We start from the raw sequence: 27,953 nt of genomic DNA, 5'->3' as shown, positions 1-27,953 counted from the left end.
AGCTGCTTGGGCATGCCAGGCAAATAAAGAAAAGATACACATGAGGTGAATAAAAAGGGTAATACCCACTTCAAACACCACTTCCCACTAATCCCTACATGCACTCAACCTTCACACAGCGAAAGTGTACTGCTGACACTTGGACACTGACACTACCCACTCAGCCAGGCTTTCCGGAACAGACTTCACTACTGAGGAGTATCAAGAGACTTGTAGGGGAGATTATTCGGTGAGAAAAAAGGTACAAGACCCCTCATCCGTCTGCACTTTTGCCTAGCATATGTACTTAACACACACAGATACAAAAAGCAGTTTCCCATCTAATCAGGTAGCATTGTTGCCTGATGGATATGATACAACAAAGACCTCACTCGTTCCTTCGTGCGTGGTCTACATAGATGCACAATCGCTTGAGAGATTACATGACTGTAACTGTCATCTGTTCTCAGGTAAAAACTCTTGAAACAATTTTTAAAAAGCAGCATTTTAAACATGATGAGAACATATTCTTGGATCTTAGAGGGTTTTATGAGCCTAAGATCTTAGAGCTTCTAAAACGCCATGGGTACCCAATACCTCTATGAATCCCTAATGTGATGCCCTATGTGGCATCCTAAGTGTGTACCTTACCTCCTCTCCTGGGTGTGGTCTATTTTTTTTCTCCTCCTCTTCTCTGGGTGTGGTTTCTCTTTGCAGGTGTTTTCCATTAATTACTTTGGGTATTTATACCACTGCAGGCTGGTACTCGTTCTCTTCTATCGCTCTCTGGCTGGGTCCTGTTCTGGGCTCTTCTGTCCCTATTCAGGTTTGGTTTGGTTTGGTTTGGTTTAGTTCAGTTTGATATTTTTGGTCATCCTTTGCTTTTGTTTCACACTACCAACACATGCACACTCGTAATTGTCACTCATGCACACCCTACACCACTGATACCACTGCTTCTACACACTCCGTAACTTTAAATCCTTTATGATTGTTTAATTTGGTTTAATTTGATTTAATAAATTAATGTTTAAACAAACTTACATGATGTGAACTCCCTTTTTGCCATGACTCTCAGAGCCAGATCATGACACTAAAAAAAGATACTTCCTTGCAAATGAACAGAATATTGTGTCTCCTCAATCCTGCTGGACCCACCGCTGGATCCGTTATGACAACCTCATGGATCACAGTTCACTCACAGAGACCTGAAAAGGATCCTTGCTATTGTAAACCAGTGTCTCTTTGGAAGAAAGCACAATCAGCTGACCATACCAGCAGAACCCAGCCTCCTTACTGCTGCTGCACCTGTCAAACTCTGTTTTTTTTTTTGTACATATGGAGGTTACAATGATAATGGCGGCAGATTTACCACTCACATTCTTTGTCTTGTTTTTTTTTTTAAACAATGGGTCCACGATTGCAGACAAGAAGTGGAAAAGAATCAAGCTTCTCTTTTGTAGCCATCAACCTTCAGTCTTGCTGACTGAATTGATGCCTTTCACTGGCAGATGTATCTAGCTGCAGTACTACTAGTACACATTATGAGCCTCACTACATGTAGTACTGCTACTACTGCTCTGACTGCCTCTCCTAGTGCATTTTGGATCTTAGTTGCAGAGAGTAGGCCTAAGCATTCGAGCTCTTGAGTACCCAAGGTCTTTCTAGTATATCAAAATGCCGTACTTGTACTTGTAAAGTGTGTACTAGTAAGAGAAACTGGCATTTTATATCAAGGATGGAGGCATGCGTGGAGCTTTGCACTGACACCAGAGCTAAGCTGTCTCCAGCTGACTTTTTAACATCCTGAACATCCTCACCTGTTGACGATTTATTTAGACTACAGAATTTTCCTAAATGTGTCTTTTCACTTTTTAATGCTACGAGAGAAAAGGCTTTCAGTAAACGAGGAGGAACTGATCTGTTTGGCAAACATGTCTCTACCTCAGGTAATGTAGGCCGGGGGTTTGCTGGAGTGTTTATCCAATTCCAAAAGCAGAGACGGAGCTTCTGTTTCCCTATAGGCTTACTCTAATAGCTTCTCCACAGAAATACTACACTCTGAATGCGGTAGCCGTGAACGGGGCTGTTTTCTTTCGTAAAAACCCGACAAAATAATGTAGTTTATGATGTGCTCCCTGGCCTCGGAAGTCATATGGCCATGATGTTTACACATTATACACTGAAAATGCTAACAAAAAAAAAACATGCTCTTAAAATTATAAATTGCAAGGAGCATTCTTACTACAGCTTCAACTTTGGAGGGCCTTGTCTTGTCTAGAAACAGTTTTCTATCTTTTATGGAAACTTGTTTGTTTATTAGTTATTTTGATATTTGTAGGACAGGACAAGGACAGGGCTCAGTTTATTTATTTGGATTTCATTTAGTTCCCATTGAGGTACAAGATCTCCTCTTCCAAGGAGTCCTGGTTAAGACAGAAACATAAGCAGTGTCACATTAAAAGAAGAGAGGCACATGTCCATACAGATGACCTCAAGTCAGGGATTTGTGAGAAAAAGTTTAAACGTTTGCAAAGAGCAAAATAAATTTTAAACTAATAAATAGAGAGAAAAGCAAACGCTCCTATTCTGCCTCTTTCCTAATTATGTTGATCTTGATACAATGAGATCTCAAAGTGTACTATTCTAACAGAGCATACACATTCACACAGACGAAATCTTCCAAAGGACGGCATTAAAAACAAGCTTTACATCTTTTAGTTTTAATTCACTGGACAGTCGTATTCTGTGCTTTACATGCTGTACTTTCCAAGAGAACTACTGAATACATTTGTACGAGCACACACACAAGGTCAACTTTGCCATTGTACTAGTGTCGATTATGCAGCCCACTCTTGGATAGCACATTATAAAAGGTAACATTAGTGAAGAGTGTATAATGAAGGTCACAAATGCTTGAATGTGATCATGACTCACATTTAGGGACAAAGGGAAATAAAGAAAAATGTGTTTGGTTTTTGGGTTTCATTGGCTACAGTGGTTCAGATTTACCCCATCTGTCTTATCAAGTTACATGGTTCACTAGCCTCAAACCTTAGGCCCTGACTCCAAAAATTGGTCCTGGTGTGTTTATTCTGGGCACGATTCTCTTTACTGACTCCTCATCTGATACCAGTTCGCCTCAGGTGTCCCTAACAGGAGCTCATGTTCCCGAAAGCATTGCTCCCTGGGTCACCGAGGCACAAACACCCGGCTCCACCGTGATAAGGTTGCAATTCAAGAAGTGAGTGAACAAAAAGGCGGTTTATTCACAAGCGACGGTAAGAATCAGGATCACAGAACTGACCTCAGTTTAAGGGTATCGGCTGCAGTAATACAGGCTTTGTATGGGAGTGTGTTGGTGCACGGGGAGGTGAGACACAAAGTAAAACTCAATTTTATGGGTCAATCTCAAGTCTGACGCTCACCGAGAGACACAATCTTTTGAGAAGTCACCGAAAGATTGCGCATGCAACCAGACAAAATGAGATTCTTCCAGACTTCCAGGCTGATTTTTACGCAGCTTGATAGGGTGAAGGGTTCAGTCATACAAGAAGACCTCGGGGTCCAGCTGCAGCTTCTTCAAATTGGTCCTCATTAATCTTTTTTGTTTCATAAGTGTGCAAGTATAATCTGATACTGGTAACAATTGCCTTGTATTTATCAAATATTTGGTGGCATTTCCATCGAACCCATGTGTTTAAAACACCAACAAAGACATTTCCTGTCAAGGAGGCAGAAAAATGAGTTCTCCGAGGCAGAGATGGAGACATAATAAATGATGCTGCACCGGAATAAACAATTATTATTTAGTAGCTGACATAATGGGGTTTTCAGGGCTGCTCTGCTGTTGCTATTGTTGCCTTTACCTGGACAAGCGGCGAATGGATGAACAGATGGATTGATATTTTGGAAATAAATAAGTAAAAGTCAGTGAGGCTAGTGCTAGTGTGCCAATGTTTTATCAGATATAATTTTAACCATTTGATTTGATTTTAATTGCATCCTAACATCAGTTATTCAATAGTAAACACAAAAACAAAGCTGCATGGGGGTGATTGATGACGGCGCTCCATGAAAATGACGGGACCACCAATGTTATTACAATTCATCCTGAGGGCGACATGAAAGTGTGCGCCAAATGTCATGGCAATCTACCCAATAGTTATTACAGCATTTCACACAAAACCAAACAAATGTCAACTTCACGGTGGAGGATCACCAACTAACTCAGAACTGCCCACCACTGAGCCGGGTTCAAGGTTTCTGCCTTCTTCCTTCTTCCATCATCGCCAAGTTCTTGCTAATAGTTGGAAATGTTGAGTCTCTGACTAATATTATAACTGACTTTGGGTGAGAGGCAGGGTGATTAATCAATTAATCTATTAAGTCTTTGGACTGTGTGGGGAAGCCGGAGTACCCGGTTAACCCACGCCAGGGAGAACACGCCTGGTTCTGGAACCTTCTTGCACCACCGTGCCGCCACGGCATAACCTCTGGCACCTGAGTGGACGTGAAGACACGTCGTCCATCTTTATATACTGTATGTCAACGAGTGGTATCATTATTAAGTTAATCATCATTCCATGCTGTAAATTGATTCGCCAATCTATTCAAAGATAGAGTTAATGAGTGTTGGTAACAGTAATAATCACTTTAAAGTAGTGCATTAGTCATTGTTTAGCTAAATTGGTTAGTTAGTTAATTAAACGGCACGACATAAGTGTTCATTTCTGTTTGCTGATAATGAACAATTTAATGGAGATTATAAAGTTAATCATCAATGACGTGATAGTGAGAAAATTTGCCTTGTTATCTGTTTTGTATACTACATGAGAAAAGAGCCTTTTCAACCTGGACCCTGTTGTTTGCGTCTGAATCACCACAGAGGAAACTATTTCTGAAATTGTTCAGTAGTGAGCGAGAGAGCACTGCAGCCGTGAAATAGACTGCAATGTGTAATCCATTTGGGGGGGATTGCAGGACCATCGCTTTATAGTTCGTCCACTACAAAACAATTCACATGTCCTGTGATGGAAAACGTCTCCCTCTGTAGAGATCCTTTCCATACGTTGACACTCTGGGCTGTCTGTGGCAAAAAACAAGCACTTTCACTGATGGTGCGCATTTCCCCCAGAAGGATTACACATTGCAGTTCATTTTGTGACTGCTGGCTGCAGCATTTTTGTTCAGTACTGGACCAATTTAAAAAAAACTGCTGTCCCTATTGGTCAGAAACAAGACACATGGGGTGAAGGGTCCAGGATGAAAAATACAGAAGTTACTCTTTAACAATTTGGCGAGAGAAGAAGGTCAAAAGATGTTTAGATGTGAATGAAGTAAAGTTGAAACTAATCTGTTCAGCAGGTAGTTTTGTCCCACTCCTTTCAGTCTTTTTATTATGAAATTATGATAGACTTGATGTGGAATTTCAGTTGTGATTTTGGAAAGAATTCAACAGTAATGTTTCTGAAATTCAGCTTTCTGAGCTCAGCATCAAACTTCATAAACTCACTGTCTTACTCCAGGTGCTTAACACACTCTAACCTCACTACTGCAGCACTAGCTGGCCTTCGTACTTCTTATGATTAGCACAAATATAAGAAGATGTTTAGGTGATTGCATGTTCATGCCATTATTATGTCAGTGTCTATGTTCTTTCCTCTTGTTCTATGTTCTTATATTATGACTTAACTGACTGTTTGTTTTTTGGAAATGTATTTTAATGCATTTTCTCTATCAGTTCTTTGACTTCCTTGACCTTCTGTTCATGAAATGGACTGATGGACTGAATATGAATGCTGTTAGAAAGCTAACAGCAGTGTGAATCAATGCTGCCCTCGTGTGGCATGTTTGTTTCCATTTGAAAAGCTTGGTTGTGGTGTTTATACACACACACACACACACACACACACACACACACTCAATAAACTCAACATACTATAGCAACAAACACAAAGTTCTGTTCTGTTTTCTCTTATCTAAATTGTCTCGATCTTCGTGAGATATTCTCTATAGCCTCTGTTGTCCTGTCCTCATTCCACTCTTTGCTCTCCTGCCTCATGATAACTCAGCTAAACACAACCTCCCTTTCCATTTAATACTCATTTTCCCCACCGCGTTCCTCCCTCTCATTTTCTACATCCCCGATAACACCTTTTTTCCAACCCCAGCTCCCCACCATCATTCATCCTTGTTCTCCGTCCGCCGAGGACTGTCTCTCCACTTTGAGGAGAAGTTTGACACCCTCCGAGGATGCAATTACCCTCTGACTCTTGACCTAATTCACTCTCAGCCTCCCTTTTTTCATCCAGTGATTCTGCATTAACATCTTCTTCTCTAAAAAAAGAGGCCTCATTTCCACCATCACACCTGCCGTCTGCCCTCCCTAACCCTTGTCCCATCCAGCCTCTGTCAGATCATTAAGTCTGATTGTGCGTAACCCGTGTGACACTAAACTGCAGAGAAGTCTTTCACCTCTCCTTTCTTTGCAAGGAGTTGTATGCAGCAAGAGACTCAAAATGTCTAACATTGAAACAGACTCTTGCACTCAAACGGCAGTATCTCGTTGCCTCATCACACTGCTCTTTTATTCTCCATGGACCCTCACTCTCTGTCACCTTTGACACTTTGAACCAGCAGATGTGCATTGCTGACCTGTAGATCTCAGGGGGGGTTTTCAAAAGAACAACAACAAAGAGCATGTGAACCTCACTAGCTGTGGAACTTTTCTCACACTAGTCCTAGATATAGATAAATTAAAGTTGACTGGAACAAGCTGCAAAAGATGTTAAGTAGTGTAGATAAATATGATTTATGTAGCAAGTTGCTTTATGCACATGAGGTAGATAGATATGACAGTATGATTGTATATCAGTGAAGATATTTAAAGAACAAAAACAGATTTTAAACCAGGGATAAATAATTTACAGGTAGAGTGAATGAGACACAGGGTTATTGCACGGACGAATTGTTCTTGAATGGTGTTAACTGTTCAGAGTGATGACCAGTGGGAAGAAACTGTTCTTGTGTCTTTCAGCGTACAGTGTTCTGTAGCGCCTCCCAGAGGGGACAAGGTGGAACAGGTTGTGAAAAAGGGTGTGATGGATCTGCGGTGATGTTTCCTGCCCATGCTGTCCTGAGTGGCTTTCCCTGCAGTCCTGACTGTCCGTAGTCAAGTTCCTATCCTGGTCGGAGGCAGAACCAAACCAGACAGTGATGGATGAGTATATGTGATGTTTTAATTGTGTCTTTTGGTTTATTATATTAAGATTACAACATTAAATATGATACCGGATGTACATCTTGATCATATTGTCCTCAAGATAAACAAAACACTATAACACCCTTGACTTTTCAGATGATAAACTCATGGAAACATGGATCAATTCTCTGTTTTAAGACTTTCATTTCGAGTCTGAAGTTTGAACTGTATGGCTATTCTCTATTATTTTAATTACCAGTTCAATATTGATATTTTGTCATTACAAACACAATTATCTTTCCTGACACCGTTACAGGTGTTGTAGCAAATTACTTTGTCCCGATACGTCACTTCTGATTTGATGTTGATGTGAAAATGCAAAAATGAACTAGGCAGCACATTAATTCCATATTTGCTCATTGTATAAATTATGTGTTTAATGACCCACATGGTGGACTGGTGGTTAGTGCCGTTGCCTCGAGGTGAGACAGACTTGGGTTTGAACCTTACTGACTTTTACAAAACTGCTCTGGTGAATCCTTAACTTGGAACATACCTTTGAATTTATATTACTTTGAATTTTGTCTGGCTGAAGTCGATGTGATCTGTTTTTTCATCCAAGCTAGAATGAAAAGATCGAATGTTCAGTTTTTAAAATTTTGCAACCTCACCGTTTCAATTTCAGGTTGTTATTTCTAAATGAGCAAATCTTCCTCATCTTTCCAACACCAGAGAAAGTTCAAACTTTACATAATTATATACTGACCGTTGGACAACATGGACTAGAACTTTATTACATTACGGACAAAGCTTTAGACTAATCATCAAGTAGTCTCATTTACATGAATCTTTGTTTTTTAATAGATAAAAACATGAATATGCATCAATTTATCCAAACAATAGCAGGTGGCCAAAATTGCAAATGATGTCAGTAGCCGATGTTTATCTGTTGCATCAATTTTATGCTGGCTGAATGTTGTCTTGTTATCTCCAACTTGGATACTGGAGAAATAATTGCCTCCGTTTTTCCCACCACTGGTACAAATTGCTTTCAAATACCTGTGTGCTGCATTCAACAGCACCGAGCGGCTGAGAAGAGAAGATTAGACTTAGAGCTGCAAACAATGTAAAGATGCTTAAACTTTGTAGATTGTATAACATCACAGTGACTATTTTTCAAACTGTAAGCAACATGAACTACAGAAGATTCGGGGAGAAAACAAGTGCTGGATACCAATTTGTGAACATCAACAAAAATATGAGACAGCTTGAAAATCACTGGGAGGGCAACATATTATAATTTGAAAGTGCTTTGCAGTCTGTTCAATTTAGTAGCGGACTGTGGTCTTGCCAAGGTCATAATTTATTTAAAGCCAAGCAGCTCTTTCTGTTAAAAAAAAAAAAAAAAAACAGCTCCCAGAGTAAGTTCAGCTGACTCTCATGGATATATGAAGCAGTGTAGTCTCTCTAGTTCTTATAAAGATAGACCAGCAGACTTTTTCATGTAAATCATGTGATAAAACTAAAAGGCTCTGTGGTAAACTGAATAAACCGGCTTTTCAAGTGCACTCTCATAAAACACTCAAAACACGTTTTGTCGTTTATGTAAATTTCCCCGTTTGTTGTGCAGCCGCGGTGACAGAAAGATATGACTCTTTGCCCGTTTTCTGTCAGAGTAGAAAATGTAGCATGTGTGTTGTCTTCAGGAGAAATGTCTTCATAATCACGTACGGACATGACTTCTGATTGTGCAATATTTCCCTTGCTTTCTAATGACAGGTCTGTCGTGCTTCTGCATGGTCTTATTTCAGACTGAAGGAATAAATTCAGAAGATGCGCTGCATCCTGATGAAGGCCTTGCCCTCACTTAGCTTATTATTCAGCGTGTGGATTCACACATAAGCAAATCCATTTATAGGAAACCATTTTCTCTGGATCTGAAGCTGCTATATTTTAATAGCCATGTTGATATGTGTGGGTTTCACTCCTGAATAATCAGATGTAAATGACTACCATCTAATTAATCAGGTGAGACTTACTTTTGACAATTCATAATGTTTTGCCTAAAAAAAGTAAAACAGTAACACATATGCCGCCAAAACTGTAAATTAGCAGTGATAAGTCAAGCTTATCTGGAAAGGGGCTAATAGGGCAGAATAGCACAAAGTTCCACTCTAAAAGGCTTTCTCCATTCCTACATTATTAAACAATTAATGAACATGACACCCGTGGAGACACAGGCGCTCAGAGCCCTATTAGGAAGAAAAAAAAATCCAATAAACCTAAACGAGAGTTCCCCTACCAGACCCATCAAGTGTGCAGTGGTTACTGAAAAGGCAGCATGTGGTGGAATACTCTTAATTTGCTCCAAAACTACAAATTTGAGGTACCCGAGTACTGTCTTCTACAGAAGCCCTAAAAGGCCATACATACATACTTTTTATTCCACCCGTTTCTCATGATAACGAGATAATTTTCCTCCGTTTTTAGATCTCAAGAAAACAAAACAATAGTCTAGTGTATTCAATCAAGTGCGCCTGTATTACAGAATGTATGGCAAATGCATGTAGTCCATGATACGGAGCGAGCAAACCTATTACGCCACTGTAAAATCCCTTTGATCCATAATTTCTGACAAAGGTTTGTACACTTGACCTCAGGACTGGAGTGAGGATTAGCCAAAGTGTATCAGCCTTTGTCAGAAATTATGGATCAAATGGATTTTACAGTAGAGTAAATATTGTACATAATGCCTTTTTCAATTCAAAATAATGAACTTTGAGGCTGAATTGCTCAAAAATGATACAGTAAATATGCTTTATACTGAGTGAGTGAACAGTCAGGATGGTCCTGAGATCAAGTGTACAAACCTTTGTCAGAAACTATGGATCAAAGGGATTTTACAGTGGCGTAATAGGTTTGCTCGCTCAGTATCATGGACTACATGCATTTGCCATACATTCTGTAATACGGGAGCACTTGATTTAATACACTAGACTATCGTTTTGTTTTCTCTGGATCTCAAATTAATTATCTTGTTATCACGAGAAAACGGGTGGAATAAAATGTATGTATGTATGGCCTTTTAGGGCTTCCGTAGTCTTCTCACGCCACTTGAGAAAGCATTTGAGAAATATTGGAGTAATACATTTATCTGACAGCTACAAATTCAGATTGCTGCACACAAACCCCATGTCAGTTCATCGATTGATAGAAAATTAAACCTGAGACTCATCTTCTTCGAGCGTTTCTAAGGTCTGACATAATAAACTAAAAGGAAAAGGAACTGCTCGTCAGCACTGCAGCCCCATGTGGTGATCGGGAAAGCGTGACGTCAAGGCTGTGCAGGGTTTAAATAGGGAGTGAACAGGGGTGGAAAGAACCAATCAGTGCTCAGGAAAGAAGTGAGGTAAGAGGGAGAAAAGTGTCAACTCTAAAGAAAATGTGGATCTTCGACACTTTGTCATGTATAATGTGTGTTTCATACTTTTTTATAGTGTTCCTATAAAATTATCCTGATTATTCTCCCTCTGGTGAAGCCCTGATCACATGATCTTTTTATATTTCTGGTTCATTGGATTGTCTAGTTGTGACCTCTGACCTCTTCCACTGAAGTTAGTGTCACAGTTACACACACTGCATGTGTCAGCACATTTGGCAAAGACCTTTTAAAAGATTCTTCCTAAAGACCCGTTATGAGCGTTAATGTGTGAGTTCACTGATTCGACGACTTTTGCTTTATACAGGTCATTTAGGTTTCAATCTTTGCTGTCACTAAAAAGTGAAATTATTAGTTGTTATAGAAATTTCTAGGACAATAAATAAACCATAATAAAGTGTATTTAATTATTAAATGAATGTTCCATGTCAGTCCAATACAGATCTGAAGCCTGACCTGTTTTAATTAGAAGATACGACAAAAATAGACCATAAAACTGAAACAGAGTCGAACCAATTTGACACAACCTGTTATATTTATGCATGTACAGGAATATGTAAACCCATCTCACCAGAGAAATAGATGCTGAGCTGCTCTCCTATCTTCTTGGATGCAACCAAAATGGAGGCTTTCACAACAAATGGCCACAAGGGGGTGACACACCACCCTACATGAATATATTTTCACTCATAAATCATCATAAATTCATTCATACACTACCCAATCATTTCCACATGATGCAATATAACACAATAATGCGTTTTAAGTACAAATGTATGGTAATGCACTGGTACATGTAATACATAATGTAAATTTAAGATAAAAACACCTGACAAGGATGTTTTTAAGAGAGAAACTGTCACTTGTTTTTCCTTTTGTTGTATTTTATTACAATTAGAATGACGATTTAGCTCTTTGAAAACAGGGAATTTAATGAAAATTTAATGAAAATAATGATTTGGACGGTCTTGTATTCACATATTTAAAATAATAATAATGATAATAATAATAATGTAAATAAAAAAAAGATAATGTGACTTTGTTTGTGTCACGTTTTTATGATTTTGTTGGATTAAATACAATAAAACATAAAATAAAAAATAAAAATACGAGAAAAGTTTTATGTTTTCATGTTCAACGATGAATTTATTATCACTATTGAAGATATTGAATCATTTTTGGAGGTGGTCTGCTGTGCTTTGTGGAGAGGCAGGTGGATTTTATTGGCTCTGCGGTCATGAAATCATCCCCAAATTGCCTCCATCCAGGAGACCAAATGTGTTCCTGTACGAGCCATGTGGGTCTTTATGAGGCTGAGGTGACATCACATTAAGGGGCATTGAGCCTCATCTGAGGCAGTTAGGGGCAGAATGGTTTCAGACCCAATCATGAGCAGACAAAGTCACATTTGTCACATTGTTGTTGTGATGATGGCTCTGACCTATATATGCCTGTCTTACTTTTGTTGTTTGGAAATGTATTTTCGCACACTGATTGTTTTTAATTCAGGGAAATCAGCTTCTTGATTGGCTCTGTTTATCCATTTGTGGCCTTTATTGTCTGGATCTAACACACACACACACACACACACACACACACACACTCATGATGTGCTGCTTCCCTCACACGCCACGTGATGGTAAGCGAGAGCAAGAAGCGTCCCAGTTTACTCCAAGAGCATCGTTCACTGATGAGGACAGTCAGACACATGTCCACACACTGATACCGGGGAGTGTGAGCCTTCAAAATAAGAGCTTAGTACTTGTATTTATTCAATATTCATGTATTTTAACTATTTGTAATAGCGCAGAGACACATTTGTGTATTTAGACTTTGTTTGTTGTTAGTCAGTGTTGCATTTTGTACATTTACACAACAACCACAACATATAAATAGACAGACCAAATGCCAAAAGGGAATATACTGATAAAATGGCATATGAGGAACACAAGGGGTAAACAAGGTGAAACACCAAATGCAACTAAATACAATGCAAAACTAAGTAAACCATACTAAACAGATAAATACTAATCAGAACAGTAATTAAATTAGGTGTTAACTGAACAAACTGACATGAATAAATGACACATGAGGGAACATACATGCTGATTTGGCCAAACCAAATAACGCACAATGTGTAAACAAAACTGACAAGTCCAAACTAACTTAACCCAAATCCCCCATGACATAGAAGCACCTTCAGGGCAAATTCAAGAGTTACCAATTAACTCATTAATGCATTAAGACAAGACAAGCCATGGGCCCCGCACAAAGTGTGTTGAGAGTTTACGGATGTGGACCAAAGGAACACGTGAGAAGTTTGCATTTGGTCTCCCCATGGTTTGGTGTTAGAATAAAATGTTTTATATTCGTATTGTGTGACCTGTAAGTTGTGTTGCCAACTCATCACCCTGGTTTCTATAGATCCATAGAGCAGAAGGCCGCCTCTGTCAGTTGATTGAAACAGGATCTGTAGAACAGAGGGCTACTCTGATTATCAGCCGGTTGAAAACAGAGGGACAAGATACCGTCAGGGTCAAAAGTCAAACCCCCTAAAGGTTCAGTATGCAGTTAGTCATGTGAGGCATACTGTAAGATAGATGTCTCAGATCGCTGACTGGGTACAACTGAACATCGAAGGGGGAGTTTAGGTTTTCCTCCTCTTTACTGACTGCGATTTGCTGAACAAAAGAGGTCCATGTACATGTAATATTTTGGTGTCCTGATGCTAAATAAATACTCGGCTATAGAATTCCTCTATGCAAATCAACGAACGCGCTGACATTGGCGAACAGATCAAAAAGATCATTGCACAGACTGTTACTTTTTGTTTAGTGAAAACAAACACATATCTGTTAAGTACAGTATATTTTTCATATTTAAAAAAAAACAGGGATCCTATAGTTCAAAAACTTGACGTGATAGAGAAAAAACTGAGATCAGTTTTGGATTCCGCACCCTAACTCAACAAAAAACTGTGTTATTAACAGGGCCGGACGCTGACATAAGCAGACTATGCGGTTGCTTAGGGCCACAATTGATCTTTGAACAGTTTGTTTTGTTTTCTCCATTATTTTACATTTCACATCATGTTTCTGTTTGTAGCTACTTGCCAACCCTCAAAAAATACAGCAAGAGATTTGATGTTGAATGATTTGTCCATCTCTGTTGTGTGTGTGTGTGCGTGTTCATTCAGTTATTAGAGAGTTTTTTGGGGCCCCACAAACCAAATCTTGCTTAGGGCCACTAAATGCCTTGTTATTAATCTAACACAGTGGTTCTTAACCTGGGTTCGATCGAACCCTAGGGGTTCGGTGAGTCAGTCTCAGGGGTTCGGTGGAGCCTCCGCCCTGGAATTTTTTATACCATTTGTTACAACATATCTTTGTGAGCAATCGTTTTTTGAGGATGCTGGACATAAAAACTAAGAAAAGGAACAGACTTTGCTGTGAAAATGACATGAGACTGGCACTTGCCAAGGCAACAGCAGAAGTCACACTGAGGTAAGTTGTTGTGAGTTCATGCACTGTGTTGGTTTTGTTATTTGAACAAGGTGATGTTAATTCACGGTTCATTTTGTGCACCAGTAAAAAAAATCATATTTTATTTTTTACTAAAGAAGGGTTCGGTGAATGAGCATATGAAACTGGTGGGGTTCGGTACCTCCAACAAGGTTAAGAACCAAAATAATAAGAAAATATATGTGCACAAGATTACAAACAAATAAACAGTGTATTTATTTCAGTCCTGAATTTAATTATATACTATAATCAATAGAATCAATAAAGTCTCATCCTATTTGTGTTAAAGGGGTGGGTTTTAAGAGTTTATTTTGAAAGGCTTTGACCGGATGCCTCTTGGCTTAACGCGTCCAGCTTTGACACCGGAGCTGAGTGGCTCACTCAGTCCAATCTCTCACGGAGAACAGGAGAGTATCGCCCCGGCGGACAGTTGCGGTGGTCGGCCCCTCTGGCTCGGATATTTCTCGTTTTTCTTCTGGACTTGTTGGGTTACAGATAAATCCCGGGATGCCTTCAAATAAAAATACTCAAGGTAAATAAATAATAAAAAATCAGCTGGGATGCTTTGTGCAATTTCTCCGGGTTTCATTACAATAGAGCATCAGGAGGCCGACCTCTGTCTCGATATTACCCAGCTTTGCTGTGACAATAACGGGCTTTTCTGTTGCAGGAGGGAAAGCCTTTGGCTTCTTAAAGGAGCAGCAGAGGCAGAAATTGGAGGAAATAAACCAGGTGCGTATGTTTTGTTTTTTATTATGACACATCCTAACATGCGTGCACGCACTTGACTTGGCACTGGCCTTGTTTTTGAACGTGCAGGCTGATACACACAGACTGTGCACGATAATAAACACCGCGCATGTTTATTAGAGATGCGCACAGCTGATGCGTTTTTATTGATTTCTCTGTGGCACTTGTTGAGCCGGCTGCATGCTGTCACACATCCCTGTCTGTGCTCCTCCTGTGGGACTATTTTCTCTCCTGACCTGCACATATCGATCAACCAGCCCTCCATTCATATTTTCTGTGCACTTGCACCGACTGTGTTTCCTGGTTGGCCCCTGAATGAGGCTCTTTGTCTGCCATCAGGCCTCGCGTTGTTACATACCTCTGCAGTAGTAGTTCCCACAGATTAACTATGATGTCTCTGTGTTAATCTCTGTTCCCTCCTTTTGCTTTTGGCCCCCCACCCCCCTCTGTCATCACACATGGATAATAAGGTCGCAGCCCTGCAGTCCCTGTGACATTCCTGTGCACACATGCAAACCCTCTCTAGATCTTCTTCCTTCATCATCTTTGTTCGTTAGAGAGAACAGCTCATTCCTGAGTGACTAGGTCTAAAAATAACAGCTGTGCTGTGATTAAATCCTCTTTTTTTTAATACACATTTCCATTCCATTAGATTAACATGGGCGCATTTGCACAAATGGGTCCTGTGTCCAATATTCTGTCACGTATCTAGGGTGTTGTCCATTAATCCATTGACAGGCAATTCATCTGCACCCCAAATCCTCCAATTTCAGCTTCTTTAATATGAATACATTATAGTTTTTTTTTTTTTATTTCCTGTAATATTTACCAATATCCTTTAAGTTTGTTTGCTATTTTAAAGGTCCAGTCTGTGGCACACCATTGCAGAAATTGAGTATAATATGCATTACTATGTTTCCATTGGCGTATAATCACCTGAAAATAAGAATTGTTGTGTTTTTGATGCCTTTACAATGAGCGTTTAATATCTATAGATGCAATGGATCATCTTCCATTGAGTTAGTCATGTTGATCTGCCATGTTTCTTCAGAACGGACAGGCTAAACATTGCCGCCTTTCTCGTTTTTCGCAGGTTTCACAGCCTCCGTTAGTTTTTCCTTCAGGCTGCGCTGCTAGATGCCACTAAATCCTACGCACTGCTCCTTTAAAGGTCCAGCGTGTAAGATCGGTGGCCTCTATTTTTTTATAATAAGGCCGATACAGAAAATAATACTTATAACTATGATTTCATGCATGTATAATCATCTGAAAATAAGAGCGGGTCCTCCGCCAGTAGCTTGGACAGACAAACACTGACAGGGTGTTGTTTCTCCTTTACACTGGGAAGGTGAGGTGATGTGAGGAGATTGCAATGCAGCAACTAAATCCTACACACTGCACCTTTTTAAGATGTCAGCTTGACCTCTGAGTCAATGTAATGGACAGAATTAATGAATCCAGATGATCTGATCATGAAAATACTTAGTTAGTTGCTCAGCTCAGCGTTGGTCGATAGTTTGCATTAGGAAAAAGGTCGATATCACCAGTTCCACCAGGCACAGATTATTCTGGTTGACCTCTAGTTGCAGCCCGGAGAAACGTCTGCAGTGTGTTTGTGATGCTTGTTCAAATATACTTGCATACTCAGATAACGCTGTGACCGCGAGAGAACATTCCTCCACGTCCGGGCGGAGGCTGCAGTCGTGATTCAGCACGGCTGACTCAGCCGCCCGCGATAAACATCCACTCGCGTGGTGTTTATCCTTTTCACCCTTAATTACAAGCTTGACAGACACACAGAGGTCAACGCAGAGAACAGCCACACTCTCTGTCTCTCTCTCTCTTCCTTCCCGCGTAGATTAAACCCGACTCCCACATGGCAGATTGTGTCATTATAATTTCATTAGAATAGCTCCCTTCAGGCTCTTTCCCTTGCACCCCTCGTGAGGTGTTCCACTTAATGAACACAGTGATGAGTATTGACAAGGAGGCGGAGGAGGAGGGATGTTAAGATGAGTCATCGTTCTCTAGATGGAAGTTCTAGACACATTTGACAGAACTTAATGCTCTAATTTTAACCCGGCAGGAAGTTACAAAGTTTTGAAATAAGACCAGAGCAGCAGATGTGAAGGGGTTTCACTTTCAGCCGAACTTGTTAAACCTGTTTTTTCCTCCGTTTGTTCTCCCCTCTTCCTCCCGTTTTAGGAATACCTGGAAGACCAGAAATACAGGGATGAAGAAGACCTGGCGGAAAAACTGGAGAGTCTTAAAAGTAAGTCCTCTCAGCAGTTTCTGGGAGGGCGTGTTTGCCTTTTTTTTTCTTCTAACTTTTGTCTTCCCCTCAGTATTTGTTTGTTTGTTGGCAGTCTGCGCACACATGCAAGTCTTCAACATTTTTTATTTTTTTGTTTTTCTCTGTGGGAAAAGACAGACTGCTGTGATTTTTCAAAGAGGTTTGCAAGGCCAAGTCCTCAGTGGCCTTGGAGGAATGTGCTCGGGCGTTTCTCTGCTTGTTGTTACAATATTCCGAACTTTTTGTCGGGTAGACTCATCCCTCCTGGGAACAGAGAAAACATTACAAACTAGGAGCCAATTACGGGAACAAAATTACACGATTTATCAAAGAGCTCCACCCCGTCGCTCTGATATAACACATGTATGCTCTGGGTGCATGTCGAGTGTTTTGTTTTTTCTTTTTCTGCAGATTTTTTATCTCTGACTTTCCCAGACAGAATAACATAATGCTGTTTATTCTAATAAGCGGGGCGTACGCCTTGAAATGAGAAACATGCTCCAGTGTCCTACTTACAATCTCTGCTAGCCGGAGGAAATGGAGCAGTAATATATAAACAGAAAGAAGACCTGACACCCAGATCCTGAGAGAGTTGCTGATTTCTTTTTTTTTTTTCCATACTGTCCCACTGACCCAGAGGTCAGCATCTAAACACACAAGTCAACCCAACTCATGACCCAAACCTTTTTAAACAACGTTCACATGAAGGCTGCAGCAGAGTATTTTCTTGAACATTTTTGGACGAATCAGTTGTTATATTTCACTCATTATATCACTGATGCTTGTCTTTAAGATGGGATATGATAAAACTTTATTACCCCCAAGATAAAGTATGTACACAATGCCAAAAATCTAAATGTGGTGGCAGTACGGATCATGTGTTGATCGACACTTTAAAAGTAGGGTTAGGGAGTTAGGGTTAGGGTCTGTGTGGGTTCTCTCCGGGTACTCCGGTTTTCCCCCACAGTCCAAAGACATGCACTCAACAGATCAATTGGTGACCCTAACTTGTCCGTAGAATGTGAATGTGAATGGTTGTTTGTCTCTATGTGCCCCTGTGATGAACTGGCAACTCTAGTCCAGGGCGTACCCCGCCTCTCGGCCAAAGTCAGCTGGGATAGGCTTCAGCCCCACCGTGACCCTGATGAGGATAAGCGGTTACAGATAATGGATGGATAAATAGTATTTGGCTTGTTAAACTGTAAAACCTCCCTTTATTCTAGTGCTTACCTTAAAAAAACAGTGTATTAATATGTAAAAATAGCTCTCTTTTGGCTTGTTAACAAGTGATACAGATGTATTGATTGTATTAATGTTTAATATTTGATTTTAGAAGGTCGGTGATGGTGCCGAGGAGAATGTTGGATTTGTACAGTATAAGTTGGTAAATGTCTGCAGGTTAAACATTAGTCTGATAATCACCGCCTGAACACTCATTGCACAAGAGTCAGTGTCAAGTTGAAAGTTCGTATTGTTCGCGTTGTTATCATCGATGGCATCAACGCTGCTCACCGCCTCCACCTCCACCTCCACCTCCACCAAACCAAACGTCAGTCCATCAGTTTCTAGATAGAGAGAGAGCACATTCCTGTACAGCTCTGCCGCCCCTGCATGCTGAATATTTACTTCTGCGTGTCAGAGGAGGAGAGCATAGATTAATGGCTGAAATAAATCAGTGAAATTGTTTTTTCACGCGTTTGTTCTTGTGTGTTTAGCTCACGATATCTGCTGTGTTGCCATTCGACGGTTTCTCAGGCGTTTTTTTTATAAAAATGTCTGTGCACAGATAGAAGAGAGAACGGATATCAGGTTGTTTTCAGAAACAACAGAAGCCTTCACTGAAGCTTTTTTTTTTATACCCTTAGGGTCAGCATCTTTTTAAAAGGATGGAAAAATTCCTTGTTTATCTGCGGGCTTAAAAAACGACAGGAAGTCATCGTCCATTTCAAAGATTTCATCGTTATTTGTTTTTTTTACCAGGGAAAACCTCCTTTTATAAAATGATCTAAACTCATCGTCAGACAATTAAGATTAAAATCAAACTTTAATCACAAAGAGAATTAAGGCAGAAAATGTCAGACGGTTCAGAGGTTAATGCCGCTCGTCATTTTGTCACATTAGTTGCTTGAAGGAATGTAGGTCAGGAGGATTCACTCCGGGCTTAAGTTTCGTTCAGTTGAGCCATTTTCTGCGGCTGCAGATGATCAACAGGCTGCTCTGCGACAAGTGGCCCACTCAAGAACAGCTCTGTGTGTGTGTGTGTGTGTGTGTGTGTGTGTGTGTGTGTGGAGGCCCACTCCTCAGAGTTTACGAACAGGGTTACCATTGTCCTGTCCTACTCCCCATGGGTTCACACAGTTAACACAGTCCTTTCTCTTCCTTCCAACACACACACAGAGCTTCCACTGTGGGACAGAAATAGCAAGTGTAATCTGACCAAAAAGAGACGGTCTTGTGGACAAAAGAGAGGCAGGAAAATGTCCGATTCTGGTATTTCAAAGGAGCAGCCACTTCAGTACCACGTTAATGTAGAGCTTTTATACATATATATACTTTGGTTTGTCGTTGTACATGGGAGAACATGCATGGCTGGCTGTGAACTCAAACAAACCAAGTAATTGAGGTACAATTGTGGTGGAAACGTGCTTCTGTAACCCTCTCAGACGCTGCTACAACCTCGTCTGCTGTTTGTTTGTGCGTGATTGATTCTTCAGCTGACATAAAATGGAAAAAAAAAAGTTCTATGGCCGACGTGTTCTCTAAAGCTGCTCTGTTTGTGAGATACTGCAAACTGTTACGTGTAGTCGTAGAGATCGTTTGAAGAAGCTTTAAAATAAAACCTGATAACGAGGGTTTAGCTGGAATGTCAATAAAGTGATTAACTAATTAATGAAGTGATAAATCCTACTTAAGTGTTGTGGGAGGGATTCATTTAAAAGTTGCTTTATGGCCTCTTAAAACTCGACTGATGTAGGCTCTTCATAAGAAGTGAGTATGGGGAGGCTTCTGTGCTGCAACTGGACAGGAAGAGGAGTGAAAAATCTATATTTCTCAAATATTATTTCTCCAGAAAAAGGATGATAAATTAAAATACCTAAAAGGATAACATCATTAATAACATCATTAACTGAGTTGGAAACAATATCAAATCCACTTATTGATTTGAAAGTTTTCAATAGTTCGTCAAAATTGTGTAGATTGAGTGTGTAACACTTTAAAATAAGACTGTAAATAACTTAAAACAAATAGATATTCAACATATTGGAGATGAGAAGATGTTTAATGCTGTCACATCTGCCTGATATGTGACGTCTCATCTAACTCTCAGAAAAAGAACAAGTATATATAAAAAGCATAATGCATCTTTGAAGTATCACTTGCATCAATGTCTGCTTGTTGACTTAAAGGATCGGATTTACTGTACTGTATCCAAGTTTCACCGTCGTCGTTTTCCTTCCTGCTTTTGTGCGTTTGAACTTTCAGTTCTCTTTTAACTTCCTGACCCGCTCACTCTCGCACGTCCTCCCTCTCCCACTCAGCTGCCCTTTGCCTGCTGTCCATTGACAGACATCCAAAACACACACACACACACACACACACACCTGCCACTATCAGCTGTTTGGGTCTTTTCTTTTGCCAGGTCAGCTGTCAGCCGAGCGTAAGACAGTGAAATCACACACACACAGTTTTGCTGACATGTAAAACACCAGCTGGTGGTTTGTGTATGTTAAAATGTTGCACTCGCGTATGTGGCCTGTGAGCTCACAGACTGTCAGTAATCGCCTCTTGTCCGTGTGTGTATTTTGCAGATAAATATGCTGAGTTTGACCTGAACGACCAGGGAGAGATTGGTAAGTAACGGTCGCACTAAAACACCAACTGCAGCCCAGATAACAACTGTCAGCACACCCATGTGCAGTGTCGACATGAGCGAGCAGTAATTAATACTGTGTGTGTGTGTGTTGTCTGACCAGTGTGAGCACAGGGCTTGAACGGGCTCATGTGTCATGTCTGTTCTGTATGTAAAGTGAGCTCAAACTGCACACCGGCGTGAAAGGTCTTTAGTCCTTGAACAGATGTGATGCGAACTTTACCGTGGGAGTCAGACAGCTGTTTGGCGCCTGTCTGCAGGTCCTGAAAGAAGCAGCTTTTGTTTTTTTGTTGGTCCAGTGTGAAATATATCGTTTATATCGCATTATTCCCACTATAGAGCGCCGTTAAGCAAGCTGTCGTGAGTCGACAGCTTCACAGGGCTCTGCAGGACTCTTTTTTTTTTTTTGTTCGCTAGAAATACAGGAGCCAGTTGGACAATATCCACGGCTGTAATCATAATATATTTATCATTATTTATATTTCCTGAAGCCCTTTTGTGAAGAGGTACTCCAGAGATTTATGACCACACTTCACACATAATGTTCTCTCAAGAGACGGAGCAAAACTGAAGCACCAGAGGCTGAGATATCCTGATTTTTTTTATTTTGAGTATGTATGGGTCAAGCTCCAGACACACAGGGTCCCATGATGCAACACAAAAGCATCTTTCATTAAAGCCTCTTAAATCCTCCAGTCTTCCAAAACCCCACATGGTTTTTAAAATTGCAAATTAAGAGGTCCCAAGCTGATATAACCATGACATCATCAGGGTTGCGTAGTGGTCCTCGTGATGATGAACTCGTGATGTGTAAAACTGTCGGAGTGGCCCTTTAAAATGCTTCAGATACATGAAATTAAGCATTTAGATGATGTTTCACTTCCCTTTTTGTTAGAAATGCAGACTTACGTTCTCTGATGTGTGTAAAAATCTTGATTTTCCTATTTTATTCTTATTTATGAGTGTCCTTCTTATCCACATTGAGCTGTAACAAGTGAATTTCACCAGTGTTGGATCAATAAAGCCTGCCTTACCTTGATAAATTCATAAAAATGCGTCACCTTCTCTCACTTAACAATGGATTTGTTTGTGAATTCTGCCCTCTCGCAGATATGATGGGTCTGAAGAGGATGATGGAGAAGCTCGGGGTGCCAAAGACCCACTTGGAGTTGAAAAAAATGATCGTGGAGGTGACGGGCGGCAGCAGCAACACTATCAACTACAGGGACTTTGTGAAGATGATGCTGGGCAAGCGCTCCGCTGTGCTCAAACTGTAAGTAAAGCTCTCTGCCTGTGTGTTTGTATAAAGATTATATATATATATATATATATATATAAATATTTAATAGGATGTTTTACACATATGCAGAGTTAGTTGCGTCTACAAACCATCTGCTGGTTCATTGTGTGTCTGAGAGGGAGGATATGACTCGTGTGCTGCGTCAGCCAATTGTTTCATCCGTCAGCAGGAGGTCCGGGGATGACTGGCGATGATGTCATTTCCCACATGCTGCGTTAGTCGTTAATCTCCATGGCAACAAAACCCTAGCCTATCCATAGTCAACCCATCCTTATCCTTAGCCGGGATCATGTGATTAGGTAACTGACGATAGGCTGATTAACCACTGACGGTCATGCAGGACCGATGAAAACACTGAAACTTTTACATTCGAATGATTTCTTTTCTCACTTGACCTCTGTGGATAAGGTGACATATTTCCTGCTGTTTTTTAAAAAAGGGTTTAGTGTAGGCAGCGTAAGCCTTTTTAAAGCAGACTTCCGGTCGGTCATGAGTGCATTGGCTGCTTGCATGTCAGCTCTGGTGGACTAAGCTGCCCCGGACCCCTTTAGTAGACAAATCTCATAATCCCAAAAAACACCACAAGCAGAAAAAATGCATAACTTTTCCTCCTTTTGGCCTTTAAACCATTTTTTGAGGAAGTGTATCCCATAATCCCCCAGCCGCTATTTATAAATGTCTGATTCCCTCCCGGCCACGCTTGTCCACATTTTAGTCAAATTTTTTAAACAGATGTTTGAATCCCAGTTTCACTTTTCACTAACTTGGATCAGTATTCTAATGAAGGATTTTGTGAAATCAGGCCGTGACCTGATTAAAGGTCACAGCCTGTGGGTTTATCTACCTGCAGTACATAGAGTATCTCGCTGTTTAGGGCTATAGCTGCTGATTATTTTCCATTATCGATTAACCTGTCGATCATTTTCTTGAATAATACATCAGTGAAATAGTAAAATATGTTGATAAATCATGCTCAGATTTGTCTACAACTCAAAGATATTCAGTTTACTGTCAGGAAGGACTAAAGAAAGCAGAAAATATTCACTTTTAAGAAGCTGAAATAACAAAATTTGGGCGTTTTTCTTAATGAAACAAGCAATTATCATAAAAATAGTTGACACCTAATCAGATAACTGACTAATCTTTACTGCTCTAATATTTTTTTTTATTACTTTGTTCCTTCTTAACTCCAGCCAGCAGCCTACTGCTGCCTGCTCTCTCGATAGCTGCAAAGGTTAACAACGCCTCTCTTGTGTGCTGCTGTTTTTGTCTCTGGAGAGAGGAAGAGAGGGTGGGGGGGGAGAAGTTTGGGAGTACAAAACAGCTTTAGAGCAGCGTCACTCGAAAGCATTCAGCAGGGCAACAGTTGATTTAGTTGCAATTAGAGGAAATAATTGAGGTCGTGCTCCACAGATGGGCCTCGTTTGTAAAAGCTCTTTTGAATAAAGTCGCTATTAGAGCAGTGCATAAGTCTGCAAAGATGCATTCTAATATGTTTTACCAAGATTTTGAATGGCAGACGCCTCAAATATCTGGTTCATATTATGCATAATTTATGGTTCATTTACAAAAACAGGATATTTCACTCGTTATTGGCTTTCATAATTAAATCAGCAGTTGACTGACGACTGTCAGGAGGAGATGTATAAAAAGTCTGAAGACAAAATGGTTGAATGAGAGCAGTTGCCAGAGAGATGTGCCAGAGTTTGAGTTGCTGAGCGCCGGTTTGGTTGTTGGGATCACTGCTCCTTATGGGCTTAGTGGAGCTTTGAGAGAGTTTTCCAAAAAAGGAAATTAAAGACAGGCATTCGCTCTGAATAGCTCCTGTCGGATCACTCACTCTACTGTGTGCAGCCTAAACCACTATTCCCCGCAGTCCCTTTGTGGTTTCCCTTCATTCCTTTCCTTTCACTGCTCAGCCAGTTCATACCTCGACCGTGACTGTAGCCGACTATCACTCCTCACTCACACGTCCTGCCTCTGTCATCTATACCTTCACATCTTATACGACCTTCTGTCGTCCAATTTACGTTCTTCGTGACTCTCTCCATGGTGCTGAACCCGCCGAGGTTTTTCTCGTCTCTGTTTCTGCCGGTGTTAATTAATTTCAGTTCAAATTATCAAATCGATTAGTCGACCGACTGACTAATCACATGTGTAATCTGAGCAAAAATACCAAAAATAACTACTTCTAGTTTCACACTAGTGAAGAGTCGCCGCTTTTCTTTCTCATGTGATAGAAAATTAATAACTTTTGGGGTTTCGGGGATGTTTGTTAGACAAAACGAGCCGTTTGAAGACGTCAACTTGAGGGTTTGGGAATTAAGAAATTAGTCTAGTAATTACAAAAATAATCTGTAAATGAATTGATGATGAAAATAAATGTTTTTTCTATCTTTTAATTTGAATTCAACACACAAAACGCGCATTAACTGCAGGCTATGATTTATTTTATTAGTCAAACATCGATATGACACAGCCAAGAACAAATCTTATTACATAATTATATAATCTATATTGCCTGCTGGGCAACGCACATGGCTATAACCATATTTGATTAGTGTGCTTGCTGTCTATTAATCATACAGGGTGATATCATTGTTTATGTACAAACATACATTACAGCAAAGCAGCCATGATGTTTGTCCTACAGTACCAGAGCTCAGCATCCCAGAGGAAGGCACCTAACACAGCCTAGCAACCACCTAGCAACACCTTAGCAACCACCTAGCGATGCCAATAAGTTTGACCCTCTTTCTGCTATGTCGTGGCTCTCCTCTCTCCAACAGGGTCTTGATCTTCGAGGACAAAGCCAACGCCTCTCCCTGCAAACCAGAAGGACCCCCTCCAAAGCGGGACATTGCTAGCCTGCCTTAAGCGCGAGAGAAGAAGAGGGTGTCATCTGCGTGAAATTGAGTCGTTCTCTTAACATGTGGAGTGTTGTATTAGTGTGGGACCAGTGATTTGAGGATGTTATTTTGTGATATACGGTGTGTGCAAGGTTTCTGTTATTTGGAAGACAAGCCCACAACTCACTAAATGATGTTTGACTGTGAATATTATCAATCATCTTATTTTTTTAATTAGTTTTTTGTTCCCTTTTTAAAATGTAGCATTGATAGTTGTCCATGTAACCTGCTTGATAAATTACATTTTTGTAGTAAGTGTTTATATTTTAAGGGAATTCTCCAGAGGCGTTTTTTCCTTCCTTGTTTCTTTGCTTCGTGTTTGGGACACATTCAGTAGGATGCATTTAGGGGAAGCACAAGAGAAAAGAAGCAGTTTTTTTTCCAACACATTTTTGCACTGTCCTCACTGGTCTCGGATGGATTCCTGCCAGGCTAATCTTGGTCAGCGTCTCGCTTTAGATCAGGTGCCAGAGATTACAGACCCAGCCCATTTCCTCTGGGTAAAAGTCGTCAGCCCTCGGAGCCGCAACGCTGATCTGGAATCAGTTAAGTAGGTTATCGTGGCCACCTCATGATCTGACAAAAAAAAAAAAAGATTTTTTGTAAATGTCTGTACTGCTTTTGCGTTTCGAATATTCAGCTGAGAGAAGAACAAACGATCATGTTGACCATGGGACTTTCAGTTTCAGTATGTGACTCGAGGAACAGTGAATCCGACTCGGTTTTACATCTGTAGGGTTAGAGCACATGTTAGTTTTTGGAAGGAGTGTGATTTACAGGCACGGGAGCATAACAAATGTACATAAAATATACTTCACACAGTACAATCATATTCTTTCCAAGTGCCTCAACATGCAGATACTGTAGAGCTTAAACACAGATTGAAAATAGGGAGTGTTCAGTTCAAGCAGTCCTCTTAGCTCACTAACTCCAGAAAACCTTGATGATAATGTTCTTTTTGTTATTTGGTAAGATAGTTTTGATGATGTTTGTTGAATTATATTGATACGGTGTTTCCATTCTGAGTGAGTGAATTTTTAAAAGTAGTGTTTTCCCTTCACTTACAATGATTTTTTTTTTACTTACTTCACAGTAATCTGTTTAACTGTTAACCTTGTCTTGCATTTCATTAATATGTGTTATCAATTTCTCTTTGTGTTGGATTCACATTCCTCCCTCATATTTGTTCACCAGCCAGCCAACCCCTCCTCCCTCCATCCAACTGGGTTCATTGACCTGTGAATTTCTGAATTTTGTGCCTCAGCGTTTGTCTCTCTCTCTCTCTCCCGTTGAAATTTTCCCACATCTCACACTATTTACTGTGAATTTTGGTACCTGTAGTCATTTTTAACCCGCTTAACATGTTTAAAACTATTATGTCATTTTGTTTTCCTGATTGGGATTTATTACATCTTTTAATGTTGTTATGAATGCACATTGTTTGCAGACACCAAAGGAATTAAAAATTCTTCTTACACTGGCCTGTTAAGTTTTGAATTGTTTATTACAGTGATCAGTTTATCTGTGGTTAATATATATTTTTTTATTTACTAGTTAACACCTGCGTTTGGTTCAGAACACATATCAACCATGGACGGATGACTCACTACGCTGAGAGGGAGATGTAGTCATTGATGCAGTAATGCTGTAGCCCTTTTGTCTTGCACAGTGAAAGGTTACAAAACTCCACAGTCATAAATACTCAAGTTGCAACACATCTTTGGCCGTCCGTGCAGATAGATTCATCTTCCAGTGCTTTCACAGGCGGATAAAACAAATGGCGTGTGAGAATCTTTGTTTCATTGTAATAACACTTTCATTCCATTGTCTCCGTGACGCTTAATGTACTGTACGTGCAGCTGTATGCATACACGCTCCTGAGCAATAAAATGTTTTCATGAAAAAAGCGAATAGCTGCTGATACAGTTTGATTTTCTCTATGTAAAGGTCGTTCATGTTCACATTTCATCTGGGAGAGAGCAGCTGCTGCTTGGGTGTGAGCAATACTTTAACAAGCATCCTAACAGGCGGGATCCAGTAGGATTATAATAAGCACCTCTGTAATTAAAATGATAATCACCGTTGCATGCAGTAAACTGCCAGGAGGCTTACGTAGGCACAGAAATAACAAGAGCTGGGCAGTGCAGGGATTCTCCTGTAAGGAGAAATAAAACAAGAAGTAGCTAATTGTGATGACACTGACCCCCCGGGGAGATTATGTTAGGTCCAGTTGTGCCTACTCTGTTTCCTGCAGGTAGCTTATTTGTATTCTAATTTTGTTCCTTCTCACTCAAAAACTGTTTTAATTTCTCTGTGTCATCAGTCAGGCTGCTTCAGCTATGCGTTCAGGAGATTTACCATATAGAGTGTTTGTTATAGTCACTCATTACTTATTGCTGAGTCAAGACCAAATATTCCAAAGTTGCATCACTCTGCAGTGATAGTAGTTCATGGTCTGTGGCTGACTTTGGGAATTATGAATGCATTATGTATCCCAGAGCAGAGTACCCACTCCCTCGCTTACACACTGCCATCTACTGGTTGCTCATCGTCCGGGACGTGAGTGAGATATTTCACAGGTAATAATAAAAGACTGCTGAACAAGCAACATGAAATAGATTTATGAAAAATGAAAATCAGTGTCTCCTAATTTAATAAGAAAGATTTGGTATTAACAGGAGAAGTGT

The 27,953-nt window shown here is 40.2% G+C and overlaps 1 protein-coding gene across 1 annotated transcript; it reads left to right on the top strand.

Moving 5' to 3' along the window:
* The first annotated feature begins 14,498 nt into the window (after positions 1-14,498).
* On the top strand, positions 14,499-26,746 carry aif1l (allograft inflammatory factor 1-like). The gene is made up of 6 exons (XM_010738411.3): positions 14,499-14,675; positions 14,814-14,875; positions 17,099-17,165; positions 20,996-21,037; positions 22,168-22,330; positions 25,147-26,746. The coding sequence occupies exons 1-6, from the start codon at positions 14,651-14,653 to the stop codon at positions 25,232-25,234; spliced, it is 447 nt and encodes a 148-aa protein (XP_010736713.1). The 5' UTR covers positions 14,499-14,650; the 3' UTR covers positions 25,235-26,746.
* Positions 26,747-27,953: the final 1,207 nt, after the last annotated feature.

The sequence above is a fragment of the Larimichthys crocea genome, chromosome IX, assembly GCF_000972845.2.
Source record: "Larimichthys crocea isolate SSNF chromosome IX, L_crocea_2.0, whole genome shotgun sequence".
Taxonomy (NCBI): domain Eukaryota; kingdom Metazoa; phylum Chordata; class Actinopteri; family Sciaenidae; genus Larimichthys; species Larimichthys crocea.
Note: the sequence above shows the minus strand (reverse complement) of the source record. Positions and strands in the feature narration are given on the sequence as shown.

What these genes read in the sequence shown, in the direction of transcription:
- aif1l (XM_010738411.3), top strand. Translation starts at nt 14,651, where the DNA reads ATGCCTTCAAATAAAAATACTCAAG. An exon ending in TTCAAATAAAAATACTCAAG is followed by an intron (nt 14,676 to 14,813) that starts GTAAATAAATAA and finishes TTTCTGTTGCAG; the next exon opens with GAGGGAAAGCCTTTGGCTTC. An exon ending in CGCTCCGCTGTGCTCAAACT is followed by an intron (nt 22,331 to 25,146) that starts GTAAGTAAAGCT and finishes TCTCTCCAACAG; the next exon opens with GGTCTTGATCTTCGAGGACA.